The following is a 21,677-nucleotide window of genomic DNA, read 5'->3' as shown; positions in this document are numbered from 1 at the left end:
ATCCTTCATATAGATTATCTGGAGGGGTTTTTTTTTAGTTTAAAAGGTTTAGCTTGTTGAACTTATGTTATCTTGATCCTGTGATCGGGGGTGTCTTGGGTCAGTGACCTTCATCATGTATCTTGGGTCTCCTGTGTGTGCAGTGGTGTTAGAAAGTTTGTAAACCCTTTAGAAAATTCAGAATTTGTAGGTCATAAAATAGCCAAAGAGAATGCAATAAATCAAATAACATACAAAAGCATATGTTTTTTTTCATTAATGTATTGATTAAAATTATCCAACATTAAATTTCTGTGCTGGAAAAAGTATGTGAACCTCTAGGATTATCTGTTCCGTTAAGGAGATAGTCTTGGGTGCCTATCTATGGTATAACAATCAGTTGTATGTTTGGATGGCGCTGCCCTATATAGAAAACATAAACTTGACTCTTCACTATCAAAGACTGGTCTTCACCACACAGGTTTGTGAACGCATGCCGTGCTTCCATCAAAGGACATTTCTGAGGACCAAAATCGCTCCAAGATCCGAGAGGGTAACGTCAAGGGATCTGCAGGCCTCTCTTACACTGGTGATTGTCAGTGTTTATGAGTACACCATCAGGCAATCACTGAATAAGAATGGCAAGGATGAAGCCACTCCTCTCCAAGAAAGTCCTTGCTGCCCGTTTAAAGTGTGCTAAAGACCACATGGGCGCGCCAGAGAACTACTGGAAGAATGTCCTGCGGACGGAGGAGTATGAGAAACTTTATGTTCGTATAAACCAAGCTCTGTTCCAACATAAGAACCTCATGAAAATGTAGTGGTGACAGTATCATGTTTTGGGGCTGGTGTGCTTCCACAGGACCAGGATTCTGGATTGTACCAGCTAATTTTTCAGGAGAATGTCGGGGTACTTGTCGGTGAACTAAAGCACAATAGAAGGTGGGTCAGACAACAATACTAAACACACAGGTCAGTCTACAAAATATGGTTGAAGCATAAGAAATTTTTAAATGGTCGGGTCAACGCAAAGACATTAATCCGATGTAAATATTGTGGCAAGACCTGAGGTGGGGTGTTCATGCGAGAGAGCCCACTAGCATTCATGAGTTAAAGCAGTTCTGTTAGGAGGAATAGGCCAAGCTGATGTGCCTGACTGATCAACAATTACAGTAAACATTTGGTTAAAGTCAATGCTGCTCATGGGGGTCACACCAGTAACTGAACGCATATGTTCACATACTTTTTCCAACAAAGAAAGTTAATTTTGGATCGCTTTGATCAATAAATTAAAGAAAAAGAATATTCTTGTGTGTTGTTTGATTTTTAATTTGTTGTTTGATCTCTATTTTTATGCCTTAAATATTCAGCTCTTGAATGACCTTCAGATCTTCATCTAAGTTAACATTTATGCAGACATTCATAAGAATTCTAAAGGGTTCACAAACTTTCTTGCTCCACTGTAGATATCAACGGCCACCTCTGTTCTATGGTGATGTTTCTTGGCGCAGTTGCTAGGAGACAATTAGGGTCTGTTTCATGCTTAGATGTATGTCCATTTGCATAGCGTATCATGAATATCTCTATGCATGCTCAGAAACGGCCTTATGCTAATGATGCTATTCATGTCCGAACGCAAATTTCACTTACACTGCCTAAGACTTGAGAGGTGGAACGGGGGAGGGACTATAATAGGCCATGTACACTAAGGGTGATCTGATGTGGACGGAGGATTCAAATCCTGGGTATCTCATAAGTACGGTTTGTTTTAGACGTATCATTTGTACCCACTACAGGTCAAGTATGAATGCCAACTGATAGTTATGAGGAAGTCTTTGATTTAAAGAGTACACGTATGCTTGCCACTAGCTAGCACAGAAAATCTGTATACAAGCAAGGGAAACTGTAAAAACCCATTGTATGTGCATTGTAAATTGCAAGCATCTTTATGTAATGTAAAAAAAATATTTAAATCATTATACTGTTAAGAGTTGTTTTTTTAATATTACAATATTATTATTTTTTTGCTTCCTCATGTGACCTTTTATTGTGTATACTACAGTCTGTTGTGTGTGTGTCTACTTACTGCAAGTACTGTTTAGCCAGTGTGTACTTACACTCAGATTCACAATGAAGCCTATCTTGACATAAGCTTGGATTTGAATCGCTTAAGTTCTGTGCTTTTTTTTTTTTTTTTTTTTTTATATAAACGCACTTGAGTCAAACCCATACTTTCTAACCTAGCAATATATTGTGCTGTGTTGCAAGGATTGTGAGTTAAAAGCCATCAAGGTCTCCGGATTATGTTACTTTTTCACTGACCCATCCCTTCTAAAGCACTGAGGCGTATGCTAGTGCTACTTATATCATTAAATGATTTTAGCGAGTTAAAAGATTGGTAAAACATAACCATGACTAAGTGCCTGGTTATACAAACAGTTACTCCCACCCACCTACTTATATATCATGTGATCTAAGTCAGCTTGTGACTAAACAGTGCGCTTAACATCTGACTATTTGGTTGTAGAACTTGGTGGAGTCACCCACATATCTGGCGGTGCCATTGGCACTACTTAATCCCACATATTGGTACATTGATGCCCATTGCTGTGTCCAGTAGTAGGTTTTCAAGAACTGTGGGTATATCAGTGCTCATGAAAATTACCATACATTCCACAACCAGTTTGCCTTTGTGAATGCAACACGATTGCTGTTAACGGCTATTATTACTTAGCAGCACTAATCTCCATGCATTCATTTCCATGGACATGTCTCCAGCACCTTCTGATTGTCCAATAAACAATTGAATTGTTTATATTGTATTATGCTATTCAAATGCATATACATCCTTTTCATTTCAAATGGCCAAAGAGGGATGATTAAGGCAACGTAAACAAATGTCATTTTGCTTGCATTGGAACCACATATATACACAGGTGCATAGACATGAATAATCTTCCTTGACACACTTTAACACAAAGCACTGTTTACTATACAGAGCTATAAACACCATACTAACTTGTTCACATCATATGTCATGTGCAGCACTGTTGTGCTAAACACATTGTCTTAATAAAAGTAGTTATGGGATCTCTGATCCCTGTGACACCACACCTCTCCCATTCACATCTCAGCAGGTATTGGACTTTATCATGCATTGAGATGTAGGGATATAAGGATTAGTGATGCCAAAGATACCTGTGATATGCAGTCATGGTGGTATCACTGCACAGCTTGAACATTGATGTACAAAGATGTACCCATACCAATATATTGAACCAATATTTGATAGGGATGGTAGGATAGGACAGTGACACAGGGAGTTTTGTGTCAACGCAGTGGGGATGTATGGAAAGAAGGTACATGCCTGTGATTATAAATACCCTGTTGTAAATGGCTATTAATTGGCGAAAACCAACCTAAGCCACTTGAACAAACAATATTATGAGAAGGTTTTTTTTGTTATCTGGAGAGGATGATGTCCATGTCCATCTCGGTTATACATGTTTTGGTTTTTCCTTCTATTTCACTTTTTGAAAAATTCAGTAAGGAATAAACAAATATTATCGTTCTTAGAGCACAGATACTGTATTTACGCCGTATTTCACTAGCAGTCTAATACAGCCTCAATATTGCTTTTAGTGTTTCCATCCCTTCCTTGGTGTTTGAAGAGTGACATTCCTGGGTATATTTCATAAGACTCGGGCAAAGGGAGTAGGCAAAATCCAAATGTGCTTTGTCAACACAAAAGGATGCAATGAGAAGTTAGCTGACTGTATGGTCTACTAAATATACTATGACATACTACAGGCGACAGGCCATGTGCCAAAAAAAAGTTTTGCTTTATATTAATGTGTTCTTTGTTTTATTTTCAAACTACTTCTAGATATGAGTGATGAGTTTGACATTGTACCTCAAGAACGTTATTGTTCTATGGGTCATGTGGCCTGTTGATCATGGTTGAAAGTATTAGCAGTAGATTAAGTGCTTGGTTATTTCCCGAAAACGAATAGACATAGATTTCTAGACCTTGTTTTGAAGTCTGTTTTGCAAAACCTAGATGTGTTATGAGTAATTGGAATATATATGTTATTGCTCCAAATGAATTCTTATTTTGGGTCATCAGCTGCCGACACATGCAACAGAGCGGTTAAAACTGTCCTATTCCTGGTACATAATCCTGGACGTACTCCTGTGAACATTTATCTGTTATTTCCTTCATATTGCTCTTATTCACAATTGATAATTTGAAAGGTTATCTGTTAGAAACTATAGTGGTAAATTCAGTCTACAAATGCAAAATGAACCCAAGGAAAGTGACCAAAGATACTTAAGGTACAAAATTTAGATGATTTTTCTTAAATGAAGTTCTGTGGACTCACTGGTCATAGTTTGGTGGTAAAGAGGCAGCATTTTCTTACTCTACAGTAATGTACATATTTTCTGTCTATCAAAAACACTGGTTAAATGTCATCCTTTCAAACTCAATCCTGACAAGACGTTATTGAAAATATGGTTAAAGAACAAGTAAATATACTTTTTGAGATTAACATTAGGCTCGATGTTTGTACCAGAAATGATATACCGTACCTGATACACAATGTAGTATAAACTAATTCTGTCCAGCCTGATGTCTGCTTTATCCTTCATGGAAAGCAGTAATTGCTTTGGAGGGTGTACTTCTCTATCTTGTAGCATTGCAGAGTCATTATCTAGCAAGTCTTGGTATCAGAAACCTTGGTAGAGGCTTGCCGATTGGTGGATTAATTTACAGGGGGCAAGGTCAACATTGTCACAGGACGGATAACGTTTTATCGTATCCCATTAGAATAATTTACTAAGTATGTGGGATGTGGCTCTACTTGTCTGTAAGTGGAGCGTTTTTTTCAATTCAAGACTTGCAATGGAAGCCAAGGTCGAGGGAAAGCAGAATGTTATTTTACCTACATTTTTCATAAAAGAAAATTAACATTTTGACGTTTGGTTCGTTTAAAACAGTGTATCTACGTTCGTTAAATAACAAATGCTAAGATAGCATGAAAACCATTTCCGTTTCCAATATATAAGCTTTTGTATCTTGCTATGTACCCTGCAGTGTTTATGCCTTATTTTTAATAATATGTATTTTCACTTTATTTTGCACATGAATCAAAACACATAGGTACAAGCTACCGGCTTTTGAAAACAGAGAACCTTTATTTCTTGCTTTTTTTGCATGTTAACTATAATGTTATGAACTAATTTATCTGCTGATTAAAATGAAATCTTATTGAATATTGTCAATTTAGTATTCAAAATTGTCAAATATTTTTTCAACAAGAAAGTCTTAGAAAATGTACCGTACTTTGCTTTTATTTCGTTTTTTTTTTTAAAGCATTTAAATGATTTTACTTTTTATTAGCCAGTCATGTTAATGTGACTTTTTATATTTATTTTCAGTGAAATGAGAGATTTAGGACAGACGTTTGTATTGACAGGTGCAAATATAGGAGTTAATATAAAATGATGGACAAGACCTCTGTTTTAGTCATAGAAGACTACCTATGCTTTACAATAATGCTTTGTTTATTTGGTACACAGAGGAAAAGGGATTGAGCTGTCCTTTATTACAAAATTGTTATTGTGAGAAGCACAGCGAAGGTTCATTAAATTATATTCCACATTTTAAACACCCTTGATTGCACTCCAGTAAGAGTTAATCTTGTAAACATCATCTACAGTTTTTACATTATCATGACAAATAATTTATTAATTGGAAGTAGAAATGTGTTTTCCAAAACTGCATTGTTTTATACCAGTAATGACTGTCAATCACCTGTAGGTGGCACCCTGGTTTTGTGTGTGCTGCAGTATGAGCCAGTCGTTTGGCAGATGCTCTAACCCGTGAGATAGTGAACTGTAGTCGCACCTATAACAATATCTTTAAATTAAATATAAGAGACTGTAACGGCACATCTTATTCATTTAAATGCATACGTGTCAGCAGAGCCGTAACTTAGAATTCTAGCGCCCTGGGCGAGAAAGACAAATGCCGCCCCCTAGCCCTCAATTTTAACCAAATTAACCTAAAATATTCCTAAATTGCGCCCTCCTTCAGTGTTGCGCCCTGGGCGGTCGCCCCTGTCGCACAGCCCTAGTTACGGCCCTGCGTGTCAGTGCGCACAAATGGGAGCTTGTAGTGTTCAAACATTAGCTCTTTCAATTGGCTGAGAATACGCATGTGCTGGAAATGAGGTGCGTACAGAGTCTCTTTGATGACAAGTGATTTCATGGGCTGTTCTCTTAGTGGACAAGGTATATGTACAAATTATATTACGTTTTTAGTGAGAAAAGAAATTAAGAGTAATCGCAGGATGGCCATAGTCATCCTCTCAATATTTTTCATTTCCTGTTCTGCTTGGCTTTTCCCTTTTCAGAATACTCTGTACCCTTGTAATTCCTTCCACCAGTCCTGAATTTGAATGATAAGTAGGCCAAGTACATGTAAATGAAATGCATACATCTGCAGTCCGAGCCCTGGCCTCCTTGTGGCTCTCCAGGCCTGAAGTGCTTATCCCTTGCCTACAGCATTACAAACACCTGCACATTTGGCTTAATCAGCACTGCTAAGAAGGAGCTCCTTGTGTTTACTTCTAATAGGCAAAATGCCCTCACCAAGTGCTAGACTAGACTCCTGGTGTTGCTTTGGAATTGGATGACTCTCAAAATGAAATTCTGTGAGTAGAGAGTAAATATTTTCATTTTGAAGTGAACGCTTGCCATTGTTGCTGGATGCTATAGCATGCTGGGAATTGTAGTCCAGCAGGAAGACCACAGATTGTTTAGCACACTCTAAAGTATGGTAACCACAAGTTAATTCAATAACTTTGAATGAATACACTTTTATTGCATTGCTTACACTTTCAATTTGCTTTGACACTTTGTGGTGAGCAGTGTAGGCATTCCGCGTCCTTTACTTGCATGAGATTCTCAGACGCTGTGGGGTCCTAGATGTGGGACCCTCACTGTTTTACCACTTGGGGAGGGCAGAGTTCATAGTTCAGCCTTTCCTTTAAATATTATGCCCCTGTATAGTGTTTGTTTCTTTATTTGTTTTTGTTTTTTTCTTTTCTTTTTAGGAAGTCTTATTGTACAAGTCTCTAATAATGAGGACTAGTCTGATATTCAGCATCCCCAATCAGCAGGTGACAAGCATTTCGAGCTGATGCTATCATCCCGAGGGGACTGTTGGATGTAGTTTACTGTGAGAAAATAAACATACATATAGATATTATTTTTTTCAAGAAAAAGACAGCTTTTATTTATTTATTTAATGTATCTGTTGCTATTAAACTTGCCACATACATGTTTTCATTTAGTACTGGTAAATTGTGTATTTGTGCACTGTGCTGTGGTGGCCCTAAATTTTCCTTATTATTCCAAGTGCGTGTTCATTTTTTTATTTGTCTTATAGATGAATGTCAGAATAGTATTGTCCAGGTGCCTATTATCATTCTTTATATTTTTCTCCTCCTTTTTATTCAATAATTACCCTGGCTCTCCAAAATCAGTTGGTTTCTGAGGGACCACTTTTCCTGGATTTTAATTCCCATTTAAAAGCATTCTTATGTCCCTCTCTTCAGCCTAACTAACTTCTCTGAGCCAGCTGGAAACAACAGTATAATTTGAGCAGTGCTGACCGCTGAGGTATTTATTCGATGTAGCGTCAGATAGAACCTTGTTTAAATATGCATAACTATGAGCGTGTAATATAATCTCTGAAAAATATCTGTCTGTATGTAATCAATCACTCTAGTGCCATTGTTAAGTAACATATATATATATATATATATATATATATATATATATATATATATATATATATATATATATATATATATATATATATAGTGTGTGTGTATATATATATATATATATATTGTGTGTGTATATATTATTTTATTTTCTATAGTTTTTTCCCACATATAGTAGATGATACTTGCCTGCTTTTCATATCTATCTTCTGGGAGAAGATATGAAAAGTGGCAATGGGTGGGGCTTGATGATGCAATTAGCATCATCAGCTGGTTGGGACAAAGTGTACGGTGCCACAAACCGCATCATTATACCTCTGATCATTCAGGCGGCTGGTCTTAATGACCCTATTTGTATAATTGTGACACATCTCCGCCCACTTCACAGTCCGGTGAGTAACCTCATCAGAATTGCCTTACTCCCAGGGGAGTCCAGAAGGTCGGTCAATAATCCTGGAGTATATTTACTTAACAGTGGGTTTGAGAAAGTGGAGATGTTGCCTATAGCAACCAATCATATTTCAGCTATCATTTTGTAGAATGTACTAAATAAAGGACAGCTAGAATCTGATTGGTTGCTTGAGCAACATCTCCACTTTTTCAAAACTGCAATTTTAGTAAATATACCCTTGGCGTCTCCCGGACATTCTGATAGAGTAGGAAACTATACAATAAAGAATTTTAAATCATCATCATCATCAACATTTTATTTATATAGCGCCAGCAAATTCCCTAGCGCTTTAATCTTAAATGTTAGTTTGCAAAAATATTAATGGTATTCAGCTTTTCACTATCTGCAGAACATTCTACAAGAAAGCCACGAATGCCTGACCTATTTGGAAGAAAAATCAAAAAATTTGAAGCACCTGCTTGACAGCTCATCTACCAGAGGAGCGCATAGGTGCTTTCAAAACTTTTAGGTGTTCAAGTTTTCCGCAAGATAGCAGTTAAATAGCATAAGGATTGACAATTGTGGTGGGAACTCAGTATGTTTTGGTGAAATTTCTATGCTATTGGATTTCTGCATTATTGATGGCTGCGCAGAGCATAAACGTAGAACATTGATGGTTGCTGTCAAAGGAAACTAAGATTAATTTCACCCTCTCCAAGCTTCGCTAGATGGAGGAAAGACGTCTCCGTGCCTGGGAAAGTGCAATTCTAAATGAATGTAGTCAATGCATACTAATTATTCAATATCGCTCTAAGGTTCTACATCAACAAGTTAGCTGCACCCACATGAATAGGCTGTTAAATTATACCAAAGAAATATATTTCTCACTTATTCTTGAAATCTACTTTTTGATTATTTGTGAAAAAATTTTTGATTTATTTGTTGTTTTACAACTTGATGATCTAAATTTTAGTACAATAATTATGTAACTTTTTACAGACCTACAGAATATCGCCCTGTTCCCACTACCAATTTGCAGATGCAATTAAAAATATTTTACAGAATGTCATTGTTTAAAAGTAGGGATTGCTCCAATACTGCATTTATATGTACAGTCCTCATAGGAACTATATCTGTTCAGAAAGTAAGAGAATGCATCCTCTGGTCTCTGGACATGGGGCCTCTAACCTTTTGCTGGGATGATTTCATTTACTTGGGCTCCGTCATACAGATGTGCTTACTGAAAATTTATGCAAGTCTTGGCAGAGCGTGTTTGGGGATCTGCTCCTCAGGTTGTTTCAGTGATAGGATTTCCAGGTATCTTAGGTGGGGTCAATGGAAGAGGGGTGGGTGCTAAACACTGTTCTTACACATGTCCTTTTGCAGTCTAACTCTGAATCACAAGAGCTTACATGACCAAAACATGCTAATGATTGCACAAAGCTGTGTCTAATGCTGGATGCATAAAGTGTAGGTTTAGTGTCAATATCCGATTAATTGGATTCACTTTGATCAGGCACGACAAAAATAACAGGCAACAACAGTTTTTAAGCAGTTGGAACCTAGTGATGTGTAGTCAAATTCTACAAAGAGCCATTCGTTTAGTGTTTGGCCCTAATGGCAGGATTGTGCGACTAGCATAAGATGTCAATATGCAAATCAAAGGACATGGCATAGAGGACCAGAAACACATTTACATTATCTTAATATCCATCAATGCAAGGCAAAACAAGTGAGCAGTTAATGGCATATAAATCTGTGTAGCAAGCAACCTTGTTTGAAGCAGTGCAATGATCATGTTGGGGTGTGTACATTACCACATTGGTGTTAACATTGTGGGACTCTACATGTGCATGATATTTTACGAATAAATGAGTTCAAGACCTAAAGATAAACAAATATGTTTACTATTAAACATGTATTCAATTCTCTTCGGATTGGTTGTGGAAGAATTGTTCTATATATCTAGGCAATTTTTATGACTCTTAGGTTAGGTGAAAGTATACTGTCAAGGTTTCGTCTCTATTTGTGCATGGTTTTTCAGGACAGGGAAGAGTCAGAGTTGGTGAAAGCTTTTGTTTCTCTCACCCAGCTATTGTTATATCACTATTCACTAGCACGGAGCCTTTTTATACTTCTACTGTCCGTTTATTGGGCACTCTGGGTTTGTAACTATTTTACTGCACTGTTTTGTGTTTGGCATTTATGTGTTTGTGCGCTAGGAAAGGAAGGTATATAACATGCAGTGTAGCAGTGCTTGCTTCCAGATGTGGAATCTCCGCTACGGACAGTACTAACGCACTGATCAGAAGGACCATTGTATTAGTGTAGACAAGTTTGGAATGAATAGTAGACTGGATTCACTGTACTAATTCAATTTCATTTCTACAGACATGCACTTATTTGGGCATTATCCAGCTCATGACGACTTCTATCTAGTGGTCTGTAACGTCTGCAATCAGGTAGTGAAGCCGCAAGTATTCCAGTCACATTGTGGTAAGTAAATAATTACTAACATGTTTTTTTTGTTTGTTTTTTTTTTTTATGCTTCATTTAATCAAAGCTTGCCTCCCCATAATATTTAAAATATACTTGTAAGTTTACTGTTCCAACTAAATACATCTATTTTCCACTATAGTTTTATAAAACAATAGCACAGTACGTGATCTACGTTTTGCATCTTGTCTGTCTATGTCAAAGCAATTTGTTTTGTTGCACATGTATTCAGGCATACTTTTTGTTAGCGTCTGTCCTTGCTTCAGTGGATGTATCTTCACCATTCCGTGGCTTTATGTGAAGAGATCAAACATGTTCCATCTGATGTTCTAGTGGAAATTCTTCTAAATACACAAATACCTGAGCGTTTATTGACAATGTTCTACCAGTTCCAGCAACGCTTTGTTTGATTCCAATAAAAATTATTGGTGTTGAATAGCAAAAGTTCTGAGATCTCTGGCAAAAGCTTAGCTACCATAGTAGAAGTGATGCAGCCACTGTGGGTCGTGTCTCTCTTGTCAAATAGTATTGTATTTTTTCACCCGTAGGCGCTGGTAAATGGGGCCCTCCCAATATCTTGCAGTACGGCCCACAAAGGACTTATGTGCCTGTTATCCTACACAAATGTGCATTGTAAACCTTATGCTTACAAATATCTCTTATAGTGAATATTTGTTGTATTTTGTGAGGAAGGCTTCAGATTGTGGTACAGGTTTGACGGTTCTGGTCAACCCAAGCATTTCCTTGTCATTGCGTGAGTTCTGTTAATCTTCTAGTAAAAGCCAATGGTGGGCTACATTTTTATATAAGGGTTTGTTTTATATGAATCTTGTTCTCACCAGTGCTTATAATCAGATCTTGCATATGTACTGGTTACATGTGAATTAGGAACAGGTGTGTTCATAGAGAACATGGAATGGGGCAACCAGAATAGACACCTTTTTGGCAGGATATATGCAAAGGCTTTGTCTCCGTGAAAACACAGAAGGAAGCCATAAAGCAATGAACTCGGTAAAAGTTGCATTAGACTATGTATAAAACATTACATTAAAGTTGTCTCAAGGTAGAAACCCCCTTTAATTGTGTTCACCCCACAGTACAATGTAAGAAATATATGTTTTGAAATACACATGTATAAATCTGGGAGAACATCAAATTCTACATACATACATACATACATACATACCTGCTGATAGTGATTGCTCTAAAATGTGAGCTGGCTCAACTGGCCTTTTACCATTCCTTAGTGTATTTTGTTTAGTTGGTGCTACTCTCATTTTCTCGTTATGTGTCTTGTATTCTGTTTGCATTTAATGCATTATGTGACTGTTTTGTTTGAATTTTAGTTTGTTAAAAAGGGAATGTATATTGTCTCAAATCATGACATTACTTGAGAAATTTGCAATTCTAGCTGGCTTTGCCTTGTAGTTAGGCTTACAGACAGGAAGTTTCATGTGTTTAGAAAAATGTTTTCTCCATGGTACCTAACGTGAATATTTCCAGTTTTGATAATTTACTGTACCTTTTGCAGTTTTGTTTGTGTCTATGTCAAGTCCAACTTTAAACACTACTTGTAAAACACAAGCACATTAGGAGGTCATTGGAGGTTACATAAGCTTCCCTATTACATTAATTTGTTAAATGCAAATGCATGGACCAAGAAGCGTTCAGAAAAAATCCATGCTAAAGTAATGCTCCCAAGCACCAGTAATGTGTGAATGGCTCAGGAGGCATTTAAAACAATGGTTTCCATTTATGGAACCATGAACATGCTTTTGTATTTGTGTTTAAAACAGTAGTGCAATGCACAAATGTAATGCCAGCTGGTATGAGCTATATACCTTAATTTGTTCAACTGCACACCTCACCTAGAAAGAAGTTTTTCATTGTAATTTATAATGATCACACATTTTTAGTGACACAGCATCTAAGCATACAGGACCTGATTCATTAGGGAAAGGAAAGCAAAAAAAATGAGTAACTTTGAACCTTTGCAAAACCATGTTGCAATGCAAGGGGTGCAAATGAGTTTATTATTTTGCACATAAGGAAAATTCTGGCTGTTTTTTCAAGTTAGTTGATGACTTTATATTAACACTAACATTAAAGTTGATCAGGACATGCTGTACCCCTATTATAAATCTGTACTCACATTTTAAATTTGCCTCCCCCTCCAAAACATGGTTTTACCAAGGTTAAATTTATAATTTCGGAACTTGAGTACATGACAGGACAATTCATTTAAAGGTTCATTGAAAAAAAAAAAGAAAACAAACTTCTGATGATGATGCAAGCAAGCCAGAAATATAAAAAAATCCACAAATCATTTCCTTCTTTTGACTTATTATTGTATAATTATGTTCAGTTATATGTTGTGTATGTGTAGAAGAGGGCATTGGTAGTACAATAGTGTATGGCTCTTTTTTTCTATCATTGTCACCACTGGTTTATGGCTCCATTTTTTTTATTGTCTTCTAGAATGGGCTCTGGTTTCTACCACTAGAAAGTATTTGGATTTGTATACTGGTTTATCAGGAAGTGGTACGTTTTGTACAGCTGAACTCCTTTTCAAAAACACACAATTTCCCTGCCTTCTGTAGAATTTTAACGTAATGTCCATGTTTCTTACTACACCTTATGATCCTGCAATTTTTAGTCAAACTAAATGTTTATTTCAATTCCACAAAATCATGGCTGCTAAATGTACACCATGTAAACACTGTGTAATACTAAATACCTACTAAATGTTTAAAGTGTGTACAGTTCACAAATACCACATATGTCTAATTGAAAACATTTGTAAGTTGAAAAAGAAACCAAAATCGTAGGCGTGCAAAATTGTAAAAAAAAACAAAACCCATAAAATTACTCTAAACTATGACAGTGTACGTTGGTATCTTCATGCAACTAGTGTCATCCTAGAATTACATCCCTAACTGTAGTATGTGATGTCTTACTTTATTAGGCATGCAGAGCAGGCAAACATTATTACAGGTTTGGTTGTTTGTATGCCATTATATTACGTATGTGTGGGTCTTTGATTTCTTTTTTGTAACGTTTTTCCATTCTTTTTTCCTTGCCCCCTTATAATGTTATACATTGTTTTTCTTTTCACTCTCGCAGGATCTGTAAATAGCCCATCAGACAGAAACAATGTGTCTAGATTCCCCTTCCCCCCCACAGAAAATGTAAAAAAAACAACTTATTTTATACATTTATGTCTATTATGGGTACAGTGAGCATTTTGTGTCTTATTGTAAATGAAGACAAAGTATAGAGATGGCGTTATTTTAAGTTAATTATTCCCAAATTGGTATTTGGTTACCCTTTTCTATAAAAAGATAATAAGTCCTCACTGCATACATCCGTAGGGGGATTAAGAACACTGTGCGGTTTAAAGGGATCATATGCCTGTGGTTTTAACAGGGGGGCCCACAAGGTGAACTGAGGACACTCTTGTGTTTATTAGCTTTATACCGAGTTGATTGATGTCATTTTAGAAGTCATAAATCTCTGCCTGTTTTATTGGTAACAATGTAGTTCGACATACAAACGGTTAGAATTATGTGTGTAATCTTTATCTAATGCATTTTTCATAAGAGTGCTGCACCCTGAACCAAAGTAAAGTTTTGTGATTTTCTTTTTCTGTTATATGTGCGCTTCTGAATAGGAAGCAGTGAAATGTAGAGTGTGCACGCTGCAATGTTCTAACATAGATGTTTTTGTCTTCATATTGAGCCATGGTAGAATGAGAAATTAAACCATCTCTTTGTACGTTTGGTTAAATTGTGAATTGTCTGCATACCTGCCAACATTTCTGTCTTGAAAATCAAGATTTAGGTCATGCCAGCAATCTAACTAAATCATTTCCTGATCCGACTAAGCAATGCCTAATAACGTGGCCTGTTGACACTTATTCGGTGAGTGGCTGGTTAGGGCAAGCGTCAAGTGATGGCAAATTTGTGATTTGTTTATTTTCATATAGTTGAAAAGAGGAAGATAAATAAGACCATTTTATTGTTTATAATTAGGCAGAATCATTTTTATATATAATTTTAATATGTGTATTTCATGTAAGTATGCTTTTATCATAAAAGTTATTTATTGATTTCATAAAAATTAGATAAAGGTATTGTCACTTTGGGCCTTCGTTCTTTGATACACAGCTTTTAAAATGAACGCTGTACTGCTCTGGATGTGTGTGCTTTCCATTTTTAAAGGTGAATACTATCCTATAATATAAAATGTATATCTCACTAGGGATTCCCCTGGTTAGCCACTAGCTGGAATGACTGGGTTTCCTTTGCCTGTCAGCACACATGCTATGTAAGGGCAGGAAATTTGTCAAAACTTATGCCATTTTGGTGTGTTGTCCTGTTTTTACTATTAGTTAAAATTGTATAGGTGTTTCACCATAATGATTGCGCTCTAGGGCTGTTTTGTATTCACTGCGGTTTCATTCCACATGCATACTGTTCAGAATGCAATAGGGGAGAAAAAGGGAAACCGCTTGTGTGACTAACAAGCCCTTGGTTGGATCTTGCCTATTAGATCCTGTATATACTTTAATCACTTAGTGCTGGGAGAGTGGGCGTGTCATCGGTGTTCAGGTACATAGTTTCTTCTATATCGACTTTGTAGTGATCTGAACCATCTTTGTGATCACACCATGCATTGACAGACATGCTCACGAAGCTCCTGAGAATACTTTTTTGATATAATAAAAATGAACACTGGAACTTAGCTTTACTGAAGTTAAAGGATTTACAAAACCTGCATGTCACATCAAGTGTAAGTCTACACCTCATTTGGCCCTATAACTCCATCAAACTTTCTGCAAGGTATAAGGTTTGGAGATCTCAGAATAAGTAGCTGTTTTGTTTTGCTTATTGTCCATAAATACATGTGTTGGATGATGGAAAACTGTATTTTTCTAAAGCTTCGTTTGCTTCTTCGCTATATTATACTCTTATACTCAAAGCAGCTCATACCCCTCCTCTGCTGCCATTTTAAATTGGCAAACTAAATTCCCTGCTGTACTGGGAAAATGAGGAGGGGTGTCTTATTAAAATCTTTTACGTAGGTTGTAGTGCAGATTTACATGGCCATATCACAGTTCTACAGCCCACAAATGCATTAGCAAATGTAACATACTCATCCTGCATCAATTTAAAGACTGTTGTCAACCCTACCGCTAATTTACAGGGACGGTACTTGATTTTCAATATTTGACCCCGTTAATGTCCCTGCTTTTCAATGTTACCTAATAATACAATAACATGTGCCTTTTCCCGCATGTTAGATGTCATTTTTAAAACCTGTTTTTCTCTCCAGGCTTTATATGCTTATTTATATATTAATAGCATAAGTATGAATTTTATGAGTGACTTTTTTCTATGATACCGTTGTCTGATCAGGGCTCATCATGTACCAAATTAAAGACTTTGGTCTGTAGATTTGCAGAAGAATATTGGCGTTGTATCGGTTGCATTGTTTCGGAGTTATGTAGCAAATCGTCCACCAGCCATTTACAACAATGTTTTACCAGTGCCCTCTGGGAAAATGTGGCAGTACATCTGTGTACCTGCTGGTTGCTCTGGAAACTGTGACCGTGATCTCTCCCTGTGCACCTGCTTGAACATGTGACCTGCTGGGTGGTCTAGAAACTGTGACAGTTATTTGCAGCTACATATATCAGCGCATCTTGTGTGTGTGTGTGTGGGGGGGGGGGTGAACATGGTCAGCAATGTAACTTTGATGGAGGAAGTTGTACATATAATGTAGCGTATAAAGAAATTCTTTAGTTCCTTTAATATAGCGATTGATAATATAGTTATTCATTATACTCCGTTGTTAAAATTTCTGCATGTAATATATTGTATAAAAAAAAGTTACTGAATTGTGTTAATAAAGTCATTTAGTCATTACATTAATTTAAGGCTGTTACAACTAGGTTTCTTTAGTATTTATTAAAATGCAAGATTCAAATCTAGTAAACATTTCATGATGGGGATTGTAGTTCTTCATGGTCTGCCACAACTGTAATGTGAGTGCTGTGCTTAGATGCACCAGCTCAGCACCTAAGTGTCTCTGGAAAGTGATTGTAACATTTTGGCAAGTATGAAGGTGATCATACATTATAGGACATTCCACCCCTCTTTCTGACTTGTTCCTCTCTGTGTATTGGTAGCATATAGGAGGGGTGGATTGGGTGGTGGTTGTCTAAAACTTAACAAATTCTTCAAATGCATCACCAGGATTTGTGAACATCTGGGTTTAGCATATCAGAGCAAACTGTCCACTAGTATAATGTTAATAGATTTTTTGAAGGAGAGAAATGGGGTCTTGTTGCTGATGCAATTTACGCTAAAGCTGCCCGTAAAATCAGCATATTTACTCCAATATGTTTAATCATAGCAGAAGATGCATCCACTCTACACCTGCACCATTTATGCCAGGTTTACGTCCGGCATACACAAAACTTTTCTTGCGTTGATGAGCTAGTTGTAACATGTTTCGATACCAAAAAACACATTTCTATTGGGCTTGATATAATACCCCTTCTCGTGTACAAGTGAAAGTAGCAAAACAATTATTTTCAAAAATACATCCGCAAATTCCTATATTCTAAGCACTATCAATGCAAAAAGCAAATATCTGCTTCAGAGGGGATCTGCAATAAGCTTGCTCCTTAGTGCTGGCAGCGGTCATTATCATCATCATCCGCGTGTATTTGCACGGACCTTGACAGGTATATAAGCGTCTCTGTGCTGATCTACCTCCGCTGCATTCACACGCCCTTACTGTACTCGGCCTACCTTAGACCGCCCATTCCCTCCCGCATTCTGCATTTCAGGACGTAAGGAGACGCAAGTGTCCAAGGTGTGCACAAATCTGCCTGCGTGCATATATGTGTACTTTTTGAAGAATTTGCAGTGCAAAGTTTTTGAATTTACACGACGCACACTACATCTACTGCTTGTTCACACAATTAGATCAGTTGTGTCATCAAAGATAATCGCTTCCACCATGTTAGGTACCATGTTAGAACATACCTTATTCATGCAAAAGATAATAAACCTTCTTATATTGTCTGAACAACAGTTGTATCTTCTCTACTTCATTTCTATTCCTATGATAAATTTACCCCAGCCATACGTCATATTGCTAGCTCCAGATTTGCACCTGCCTGTGCTCCAGCCCGTCGCTAATGGTAGTTGCACACTACTGTATGTTAGCCCCAAGATCCTGGACTACTGCAGTTAATGTCAACACTAACTTCATGTCAAACTGCAGAGGATATGCTCTATGAATTCCGTAGACATGTGCAGACATAATGATCAGACAAGCACAAAGTGCTAGTGTGCCTCTACCCTTATGCAACTTGTCACAGATACAGCACTGTCCTAATAATTGTGTGATCACTTCTCCTATTTAAAAAACAAACGTACACAATTAAGAAAGAAGATAAGTACCAAAACATAATTAATAAAAATGTTGACTTCTTGGTTGAAAGCTGCTACTTGCTGACTACACTGAAAATACTTTGTTGTCTCTAATATCCTTCTGTTTCACTGTATTGGGTTTTGAGGTGCATTTTATAAATATACACTATACCAATTATCTATCTATCTATTTATCTCAAACATTAGCAGTAGAAAGGGTCATGCTGAAGACCTAAGTTACTCTCAATGTGTCTCTGTCATAGAATGCCACCTTTTCCCAAATCAGTTTGTCAAATTTGTGGCCTGCTAGAGTTGGCCAGTCACCTGTAAGTGGTGTTTTTGAGAAGGGGGAATGTCTAGGAGCAACAACGGCTCAGCTGCGATGTGGTAGGATACACAAGGTCACAGAATGTTACTGCTAAGTGCTGAAGCACATAGAGTGTCCTCTGTTGCAACACTCACTTCTAAACTGCCTCTGGAAGTAACAGCGCAAGAACTGAGGAGCTTCATGGATTGGATGGGCAAGTAGCACACAAGCCTCAGATCACCATGCACAATCACCAGTAGGAAGCAGAATTGCACACTATGCAGAAATATAGACCCATGCTATCACATATTAGTGGGTTTTTTACATTATAAGGAACGGATTCAAAATAGTTTCCTCAGTATCCATGGGGCACTTCTTTGTCCGATCCAGGACTCTGGAAACCCTCATAGAATTGGTAGCCTTGCAAAAAGAGTCTGCAATCTTTGAGAGGCTGATATAATTTCTCTTGTTCCTGCAGGTCAAGAAAGCAGACTCTTCCTTGTCAGAAAGTCATCAGGAGCCTTTTACACGGTTCTGGATTTGAATTGAAGTTTGTCCACATCAGGCATTTTTGCATGGAGACTATGTATTCAGTACTCGCAGTCATCAACAAAGGAGATTTGCTTACATCCGTAGACCTCCAGCATTCCTATTTTCATATTCCCGTTGTAGTTCAGAACAAGAAATTCCTTGACGTTCTGGGCTTTGGGCTAGCACTTTGAGATCACCTTCCAGTCCTTTGGACTGGCAACATGTCTTGAGAAATTGCTAGTTACTCTGGTGGTGGAATTGAGAAAATTAGTGGTCATGATATATGGCCCTGTCTAGGCAATATTCTTGTGGTGGGGAGTTCAAAATGCATTGTCTGCTACAGAACAGTTCAGATGAGAGCATTTCTACAAGAACATTGCTGGATTGTGAACAAGACGAAAAGTCATCTCATCACATAACAACAAATAAAGTTTCAGATAAACACCATACTGAACATATTGTCTCTATCATAAGAAAGGTGTATCAAAATGGTACGCTAACTCATCAGCAAATGTCATTACCATAGGGACATCCAATTGTTGGGAATGTATTCCTCTGTCATAGAGATCATTCCTTGGGCAAGATGGTACATGTGAAATCACCAGTGGGATCTTCTAACACAGTGGGATCACAAGCAGACTTCTCAGAATCATGCCATCACCTTGTCAAAAGCCACCAGGCCCTCTCTCAGTTGGTGACCAAGCCCAAAGTTAAAGATGAGGAGTTTAAGTTTTGGAGTTAGAATGGATAGTACTCACAACAAATGCCGTGGTCACAGGCTGGGGAGCCCACTTCCAGGGACAGATGGTGTAAGGTACTTGGCCACAAAGCGAGAAAAAGACTTCATGTCTTGGAAAAGAGAGCCACATGGAATGCAATTCAGCACTTTCATCTTCATCTAAAAGGGAAGAATTTCAGGAGATTCTCAGATCACAATAGTGTGTTTGCCTTCATAAATCACCAGGTAGGTACCAGAAGCAGATATTTGATGGTGGAAGTAGCAAGGTTTCGCACGCCGGTCCCGCAAGCAGATCCTGATGAACTTACCTGCTCCACACAGACAGCTTCTCCGGCATTAAGCGCCGCTGCTACATGGTGCCCGCCATTTTTTTTTATCACTTCTCAAATACTTTCTGATTGGCTCCCCTTCATCCTCTGTGTATATAAGTCACTGACATGGCAGTGAGGTGGCTGTTCTGCTCACACTGGTGAAATGTTTGGACGTAACTCCTGTGCTCCTTAGCACCCTATCCACATTATCTCATTGCTACCTGGCTCAACCTGCTGTTCCAGTGACTCATCACTGTGCTGTTCAGTGTCACTTCCTCGTGTTCAGTCTATTGTCCAGTGATGCCTCGTTGCAGTATATCATCTGCTTTCAACTCTTCTAGTGGGTCTTGTCTAGTACTCACACAGAGGGCCGCAACCTACGGGGCAGTGGCTGCGAAGCCCATACCTCCTTGCAGGGGTCTCTGGCGAAGTCAACCTGCCTCGTTAGATTCTGTACCTTTTTAGGTAAGAGTAGCGTTAAGCTAAACAGACCCAGGGGATCCCCAGTCCTCCTCAGTATTCCGTGACACAAGGATCATGTTTTGGGTAGAGGGAAATCTGAAGTCTCTCGGTGCTGCATGTAGCAGGTAAGCAGAACGTAATAACCGATTACCTCAGTCGAGAAAATATTAATCCAGGAGAATGGTCTATACACCAGGAAGTATTCCAGTCACAAATAGGGACATTTTGGGCTTCCTCTAGTGGACATGTCAACAAACAAAAATGCCAAGGTACCCAGGTTCTTCTCTCGGCACAAAGTTCGAAAGACAGAAGGAAAAGATGCTCTGAGGGTTGTATGGACTTTTCACCTGGGTTATGTCTTTCCTCCATTTCCACTCATTGCATGCATTTTAAGATATATCCGAAAAGAGAAGGCAGAAGTAATAGCAATTCTTCCATTTGGCCTAACTTTCTGAGGTTCCCTGTAGCCTGTAAGATGCTACAGGAGCAATCATGTCCTGTACCTCTTCAGTAAGGGCTCCTACACCAAGGCCCAATTCATCATCCATTCCTGATCTGCTAGCTTTATTGATGTGATAATTGAGTGGGACTACTCAAAGTAAGGGAGTCTCAGAACATGTAATAAGCATTATGTTAAGTCAAGAAAGAAGAATTCTTCATTAATCTATTACAGAATTCCTTAACTTCAGGATGAGTGTGTTCTTGGATACCAAGTTAGCTACAGAAGATTTGATTATTTACTTCTTGCAAGCAGTAAAGAGGACCCCGTCCTTCCATCAAATCCTTTGTGGCTCCATGGGATCTTAACTTAGTGCTCAACACTTTGATATCTGACACTTTTGAACCACTGCAAGAAGTTTTCTTGAAATGGATGACATGAAAAGTGGTGGTCTTAATAGCAATTACTTCTGCTTGCAGAGTTGAAGACTAACAAGCACTGTGGTGTAAGGAGCCATTTCTGGAAATCTATGCAGATAAAGTGGTATTTATCCAGCATTTCTGTATAAAGTTGTCTCTACATTCCACATGACTACCCTTCCATTTGTCCACAACTTAATGATTAATAAGGAAGAAAACTGCCCTTAGGGCAATTTCCATATATTTATCCAGGTCACTAGGATCCAGAAACAGAGAGGAACTCTTTGTGGTTCATCTGGAAGGGTGTTCCCCCTTCTAAGCAAGCTATTTCTAGATAGATCAGCCAAGTTATTGTACAGGCATTC

General features: G+C 37.9%; 1 protein-coding gene across 1 annotated transcript in view; it reads left to right on the top strand.

The window, feature by feature from the left end:
- The window catches only part of ATXN7L1 (ataxin 7 like 1), a 97,443-nt gene that overhangs the window by 10,361 nt on the left and 65,405 nt on the right, over positions 1 to 21,677 (top strand). The window contains exon 3 of the mRNA XM_075208786.1: positions 10,555 to 10,659. Within this exon, the coding sequence (XP_075064887.1) occupies positions 10,555 to 10,659 (105 nt within the window). The remainder of the gene's footprint in view (positions 1 to 10,554; positions 10,660 to 21,677) is intronic.

The sequence above is a fragment of the Mixophyes fleayi genome, chromosome 4 (assembly GCF_038048845.1).
Source record: "Mixophyes fleayi isolate aMixFle1 chromosome 4, aMixFle1.hap1, whole genome shotgun sequence".
NCBI lineage: Eukaryota > Metazoa > Chordata > Amphibia > Anura > Limnodynastidae > Mixophyes > Mixophyes fleayi.
The sequence above is the reverse complement of the archived record's forward strand: the minus strand, read 5'-3'. Positions and strand labels throughout refer to the sequence as shown.